Below are 7,500 nucleotides of genomic sequence, written 5' to 3'. Positions count from 1 at the left end.
AGAACCAGCGGCGGAGAAGTGGCTTCAAAAACACTAAGTTTTGGTCTCCGAAGTAACTTTAAATTTAAGTAACATTAAATTTAAAATGAACAAAATGAAACGTCTGCAACATTCTGAGCAGCGACCGAGTCGATTAGCTGAAACTCATCTTCCTCTTTTTACACTTTCACTTTCTCCGTCGTTTTTTAATTAAACTTAGAAAATAATTTGAGGTTTTAATATTTTAAATATATATTATTTTAATGAATCTTTACACTTTAAATTAAATTGTAGTTTATTCTGAAACAAATCATTTTATAATAATTTATTCTTAATCTGTTTTTTCTTTAATAACTAGCATATGTTACTGGTTAGCCACATAATAACTAGCATATGTTACTGGTTAGCCACATAATAACTAGCATATGTTACTGGTTAGCCACATAATAACTAGCATATGTTACTGGTTAGCCACATAATAACCAGCATATGTTACTGGTTAGCCACATAATAACTAGCATATGTTACTGGTTAGCCACATAATAACCAGCATATGTTACTGGTTAGCCACATAATAACTAGCATATGTTACTGGTTAGCCACATAATAACTAGCATATGTTACTGGTTAGCCACATAATAACTAGCATATGCTACTGGTTAGCCACATAATAACTAGCATATGTTACTGGTTAGCCACATAATAACTAGCATATGTTACTGGTTAGCCACATAATAACTAGCATATGTTACTGGTTAGCCACATAATAACTAGCATATGCTACTGGTTAGCCACATTAGCTCTCAGAGGAATTTTACACGCTGAATGTTTTCTTGTCTCTGACAATGTGGACGTTTCATTCTGTTTCATGGTTAAACCTTCAGATTAAACCTCCTCCTGCTTTTCTTTAAATGTATTTTAAATGTATTTGTGTGTGTGTGTGTGTGTGTGTGTGTATGTGTACAGTAAGTTGTCAGTGAATTCATCACATTTTTGACATTGTGTTGTTTTTTGTTGGGGTCCTTTTTGTTTTTTGTCTCCTTTTTTTTGTTAATTCGATGTGTTCTTTTTGTTCTTCCTGTTTGGACCAAAAGCTTCTCCGGCTCTTTCCCTCGAAGGTATTTTTGCTTGTGTACGATTTTTGCATGTGTGTGTGTGTGTGTGTGTGTGTGTGTGTGTGTGCACTGTCTCTGTTCAAGCTAACCTATAAGGTTTCCTTACACAATCATGATTAGCGTCATGCTACTGCTAATAACTGCTTAATGTCTTGCGCTAAGGAGGTGGCAGCTACAAAACACCACAACTTTAATTCACTCCTGTTTGAGCTTCTTAACACAATTGTTTTGCTAATTAAAGATGGCAGCTTCCCGTTTTCCTTGCCTACTGACCTGCCCCTGTGTGTGTGTGTGTGTGTGTGTGTGTGTGGCTTTAACCTGACACTGTTTAAGTAGTCAGCAGAGCTTTAAAAGCCTGAAAAAGACAACCTCACTAACACACTTTACTCTGAACAAGCTTTAAAAAAACAATCTGTGAATTTTACAGCTCTTTACTTAAATTAAATTAAACTAATTAAATGAAAAGTATTATTAAAAATAATAATGAAAATGAAAAAAGAAACTGGATGAAGGCCAAAGCGAGAGAAAATCAATTATTTAATAACAGAGAAGAACGTAACCTGATAGTAAAGACATGAGCTTAAAATAAAAAATGTAATAAAAATATTTGCTGAAATTCAACAGCATTCGAAAAGCATTTTGTTTGTTAGTTTTTATTCTGTTCACCTCAGCAATCTACTATTTAACAAAATGTTTTTCTGTAAATTGCTTTAACTTTTTGGTCTTTCAGAAGTAATATTTAAATTATTTTTAATTCCATAATCATTTTAATTTTGAATTAATTAATAATAATTAATTAAAAAATGTAGTCAGATGTACTTTAAAAAAAAAACTTTTTTGTTAACATTTAGATAAAACGAGAGAGAGAGAGAGAGAGAGAGAGAGAGAGTGATGTCCTGACTCTCAGTGTTGTCTGATTTCACGCAGCTAAAGCTGCACTTCATGTTTATTGCTCTTTATTTCCTGCTGCTTTCCTGCACACGTCGTTTGAGAACGGAGTCACGTGACCCGACTCACCCCGAGCATAGCGCTTAAGCTGCAGCTCAATCTAAAGCTAGTGCACATTGTTCACAAGAGACTATATACACCCTTAAGGGAGCTAGTGCTGGGCAAAACACATTCCCAAAGAGAAGGAGGTCAGGGTCCTGTTCAGTCCTCACAGAGCTGCTAGGAAGGAAATAACTTACCAAATATAATCTAGTGCACTTTAAATTCAAATTCAGGTTTATTTGTATTGCACTTAGCATGGACATTGTCTCAAAGCAGCTTTACAGAACATAAACATAACACAAAAGGTTAATATAAAGATGAATATAATACAAAAATTTAAGATTAATATTAGACTTATATTTAAGCACTTTAGTACTCTGGAGAACAATAACACGTAGTATAGTAGGGTATAGTATAGTATATTAGGGTGTAGTGTAGTGTAGTAGGGTATAGTACAGTGTAGTATAGTGCTGTATAGTGTAGTATAGTATATTAGGGTGTAGTATAGCAGGGTATAGTATAGTGTAGTATAGTATAGTGAAGTATAGTATATTAGGGTGTAGTGTAGTATAGTATAGTGTGGTATAGTATATTAGGGTGTAGTGTAGTATAGAAGGGTATAGTGTACTATAGCATAGTGTAGTGTAGTATATTAGGGTATAGTGTAGTATAGTAGTATATAGTAGGGTATAGTATAGTGTAGTATAGTATAGTGCAGTATAGCGTAGTATAGTGTAGTATAGTAGGGTATAGTATAGTGTAGTATATTAGGATGTAGTATAGTGTAGGGTAGTATAGTAGTATATAGTATATTGTAGTATAGTATAGGGTATAGTATAGTGCAGTGTAGTGTAGAGTAGTGTAGATTAGTGTAGTGTAGGGTAGTGTAGAATGGTGTAGTATAGAGTAGAGTAGTTTAGTGTAGTATAGTAGGGTATAGTATAGTGTAGTATAGTATAGGGTATAGTATAGTGCAGTGTAGTGTAGAGTAGTGTAGATTAGTGTAGTGTAGAATGGTGTAGTATAGAGTAGAGTAGTTTAGTGTAGTATAGTAGGGTATAGTATAGTGCAGTGTAGTGTAGAGTAGTGTAGAGTATTGTAGTGTAGTGTAGTATAGTGTAGTATATCGCGTAGTATAGTGTAGTGTAGTATAGTGTAGTATATCGCATAGTGTAGTATAGTGTAGTGTAGTATAGTGTAGTATATCGCATAGTGTAGTGTAGTATAGTGTTGTATAGTGTACTATGTGTAGTATATCGCGTAGTGTAGTATAGTATAGTGCAGTATAGTGTTGTATAGTGTAGTATAGTGTTGCATATCGCGTAGTGTAGTATAGTATAGTGCAGTATAGTGTTGTATAGTGTAGTATAGTGTAGTATATCACGTAGTGTAGTATAGTATAGTGCAGTATAGTGTAGTATAGTGTAGTGTATCGCATAGTGTAGTATAGTATAGTGCAGTATAGTGTTGTATAGTGTAGTATATCGCGTAGTGTAGTATAGTATAGTGTTGTATAGTGTAGTGTATTGTGTACTGTAGTATAGTATAGTGCAGTATAGTGCAGTATAGTGTAGTGTAGTATAGTATAGTGTAGTATATCGTGCAGTGTAGTATAGTGTAGAGTAGTATAGTGTAGTGTAGTACATCGCGTAGTGTAGTATAGTGTAGTATAGTGTAGTATATCGCGCAGTATAGTATAGTGTAGAGTTGTGTAGTATAGCGTAGTGTAGTATAGTGTAGTATGGTGTAGTGTGGTGTAGTATATCGCGTAGTGTAGAGTAGTGTAGTATAGTGTAGTATAGTGTAGTGTGGTGTAGTATATCGCGTAGTGTAGAGTAGTGTAGTGTAGTATAGTATATTGTAGTGTGGTGTAGTGTGGTGTAGAGTAGTACAGTATAGTGTAGTATAGTGTAGTGTTGAATAGTGTAGTGTATAGTGTAGTATAGTGTAGTATATCACGTAGTGTAGTAATAATATCATACAGTTTTATTAAAATATCATTGCAGAGTGAGAACATGACACCTGCACACAACTAGCTTTACCCATGATGCATCTGAGTTTTAAAGGTCAGCTCTGTGATGTGAGTGTAAACCCACAGATAGATAGACAGCACTTGGTCAGAGGAACCTTCTGAAAGATTAAAGAACACAGAAGGTCTCGTTTATATGTCAGAGACGGCAACAGTGTGGACGAGCAAAGCCGACAAAGTCACGTCCTGTGATTAGCGAGCATGAGGAGTTCATTACAGCTCTGTAATGGTGAGAGCTTTACTCTCCACAATACTGCTCCTTCCTGTCCAGCTGGAGCTTCAGCAGCTCAGAGTTCAAGCTAGAGTTCATTATTTATACACACATCCAGGTTCACTACACAATCACATGACCTCATCACCTACACCCAGTTTCTACAGTGTCCATACAGTATGTTATTTAATGTAAGCTAACAGGCTGCACAACCGAACTGCTGGTTTATTTACACAATAGCTACAGCTAACATTCACTAGCTTTTTAGAGAATGCCTTTTGCTGAACAGATTAAATCCAGAGTGTTGTCTTAATGCTGGTCTTATGCTCATTTTTCATCACTGCTAACATTAATTATGCATGAGTTTTGGGGAGGGGCGTTTTGACTATAAATCGTTTTTGATTAGCATTGCCCAGCACTAGTGTAAGTTCTCTCTGAGTGCTAAGGTAAGACTTGTGTATGCATGCTTGTGTATAACTGGACATCATTGTCCTTTTGTCCCCACTGAAGCAGAACCCGACGGTGGATATCCGCCCTCGCTCGGCTACGGCCATCCAGATGAACAACGCCACTCACATGCAGGAGCGCGACGAGGAGTTTGGCTACGAGTGTCTGGACGGGAAAGACTGCACAAGCTTCTTCTGCTGCTTTGAGGATTGTCGCTCAGGGGCATGGCGTCACGGCCGCCTGCACATCCGCGTTGCAAAGATCGACTCGTACGCACGCATCTTCTTCCCCACCGCCTTCGGCCTCTTCAATCTCGTCTACTGGGTTTCGTACCTGTACCTGTGAGCGCCACTGCTACGCCTGCAGCGCAATGCTAACCACACAACATGATGCTAATCATAAAATGCTAATCATACTACATACCGCTAATCATATAACGTATCACTAATCATACAATTTAATGCTAGACATACGGCTATATCATACATAAGGCTAATCAGACAAATGCTGCTTTTTTAATCCGATTTTTATCACCAACATTTTCATGTCACCTCCGTCCTGTTTCACTGTGCCCTTGTTGACTTCCCCTCACCTGTGCTACACTAGTGCACACTTCTTAAAACGTACAAGAACACTAGTTAGAAAAGATTCATAGACTAGGTAGTGTGCTGTAATCCTCTACATTATCAGATGTGTAGTTCTTTAGATCGTCACAGTCTAGTCCCCTAAAAGGTGATAGAGTAGCAACACTGCAGTACTGGGAGGTGTAATCGACTTGATTGAGGGAAATGAAGTCCACTAGATTGCAGATTGCAGTCCAATACATTGTGTGAAATCTATTCCTCTAGAAATTGGGATCACTTATATTAAGGGTCAGTCTTGTCCCCTACATAGTGAGAGATAAGAGAGATGATTATGGATTAGAGACAGTGGAGTAAATGAGAACTATAATGTGATCTTGTCCCCAAGAATGAGCATGGATTAAATATCATATTGTAGGAGGTGGCTTTCACCTGATGATTATAGATTAAATGTGGTTTGACTGAGGGAGAAATAGTCCACTAGATTAAAATACTCATGTAGTGTACTACATAATAGGGGACCTAGACAGGGATCTTGAGAGGTAGATGATGGGAGGTCAAGTTTAAGACTGTGGGGTAAATATAGAGCCTTGGCGGAAGAGATTAGAGTAATAAAATGTAGACTAGATGTGGGTGATCTAGTCCCCTAGGTAGTGTGCAATATCAATAACTTATAACCTGGATTTGTGGAAGTAGTCCACTAGATAGTGAGAGTTGTAGACAGTAGGAGTTGTAAATTAGACAGTGTCAGACAATTAGTCATATAGGAAATGGTAGATATAGTCAACTAGACTGTAGATTTAGTTCACTAAACTGTAGGAGATGTAGTTCACTAGCTAGGAGATCTAGTGTGTTAGTTATTAGGGGTCTAGTCCACTAAGTAAGGAGTAGAAGGATATAGTCTACTTGACCATGTCATTTTCACCTTCACGTATTTGTTTGTCAATAAATAGCAGAATGCTAACTCCATATCAGTAGATTATGAGAAGTGTAATGCACTAGATGTAGTCCACTATATAGTGGTAGTTATTAATATTGTTCAGGATATGTAGACCACTAGATAGTTGAGATCTTGTCCACTAGAAAATGGGAAGTCTAGTTCACTAGACTGAGTGCAAGCTAATCTTATCAATTCTGGCTCGAGTAGTTAGAAGCCCTAAAGATGGCGGTGGGGTTTTGATCTAGGGGAAGTCGGCAAGGGGAAGTTGTTAAGGGTGCTCTGAGATCAGGACTGGAACAAGTTCCATTTTTTATGTTATCTCTCTGTCACTCACTGGGTGCGGTGGGCGGGGCTTGTGGTCATAGCTTTAATCACACTTACATGAACTCATTGTGAAATTAGAGACTTCTGTTCTCCAACATTGTCGTTGTGTTTATTTGATCGTCGTGTCGTCGTGAACAAAGCGAAGGCTGTAGCAACACATTTTGGGGGCGGGGCTTCGACATCTGTCACTCCTATCAGGGACTCAGTGAAGTATTTAGATTTGCATGTCTAGTCTAGAGTTCCCAGAATCCCTTTGAATGAACAGGAACTGATGTCATTATCAAGTCAAGGGGCCACTCTGAAGGTTATTTATGAATTATTCTGGAGTTACACAAAAAAAATGAAATGTGACATTTATTTATTCAGTATTTATTTCTGTTCGTTAGCTGCCGTGTTTTACGAGCGACGGTAAAATCAATGATCTGTACAAAGGATGTAAATATTTAATACTGTACAACGTAGTGATTTATTTATTATCTATTGCATGCGGCGTTAAAAAAGCAAACTTATTTAACGATTTTCCATAAACAATTACGAACTGAATATAAAATTCACCGCTTATAACACTTACAAATGAAAAACAAATTTATTGTCTGATCTCATGAACACGTTCATATTTACAGTCATTTATTTTGTATTTATTTGCAGCACTTGAACTTTTTCTGGTGTGTATAAGGAGCCATTGGGGGCGTGGCCATCCTTCCTGACATCATCTGTACAGCAGGACTGGAGAAGCGTGACAGTTACAGCGTCGATCTGCGTCCTGTGTGTGTTTTAGTCAGTATTTGTAACCGTAGCTAACTGCCACGCTAACCAGCTGTGTTGATTTTTGTTAACTAGTTGACTACACCTTCTGTTACTGAGAGATTAGCTCGCTTTTTCTT

At 37.3% G+C, this 7,500-nt stretch overlaps 1 protein-coding gene across 5 annotated transcripts in view; it reads left to right on the top strand.

The window, feature by feature from the left end:
- gabrg2 (gamma-aminobutyric acid type A receptor subunit gamma2) overlaps positions 1-7,500 on the top strand; it is a 42,140-nt gene that overhangs the window by 33,965 nt on the left and 675 nt on the right. Inside the window, exons 9-11 of one of the 5 annotated variants that reach the window (XM_060891014.1) lie at positions 1,074-1,097; positions 4,838-5,112; positions 7,265-7,500. The exon at positions 7,265-7,500 is cut by the window's right edge and continues 675 nt beyond it. In XM_060891014.1, the coding sequence (XP_060746997.1) occupies positions 1,074-1,097; positions 4,838-5,112; positions 7,265-7,271 (306 nt within the window). In that variant the 3' untranslated portion in view covers positions 7,272-7,500. Of the gene's footprint in view, positions 1-1,073; positions 1,098-4,834; positions 5,113-7,264 lie in introns of all 5 variants that reach the window. The other 4 variants (XM_060891017.1, XM_060891013.1, XM_060891016.1 and 1 more) reach the window with 4 other exon arrangements.

Source organism: Tachysurus vachellii, chromosome 17 (assembly GCF_030014155.1).
Source record: "Tachysurus vachellii isolate PV-2020 chromosome 17, HZAU_Pvac_v1, whole genome shotgun sequence".
NCBI lineage: Eukaryota > Metazoa > Chordata > Actinopteri > Siluriformes > Bagridae > Tachysurus > Tachysurus vachellii.
Note: the sequence above shows the minus strand (reverse complement) of the source record. Positions and strands in the feature narration are given on the sequence as shown.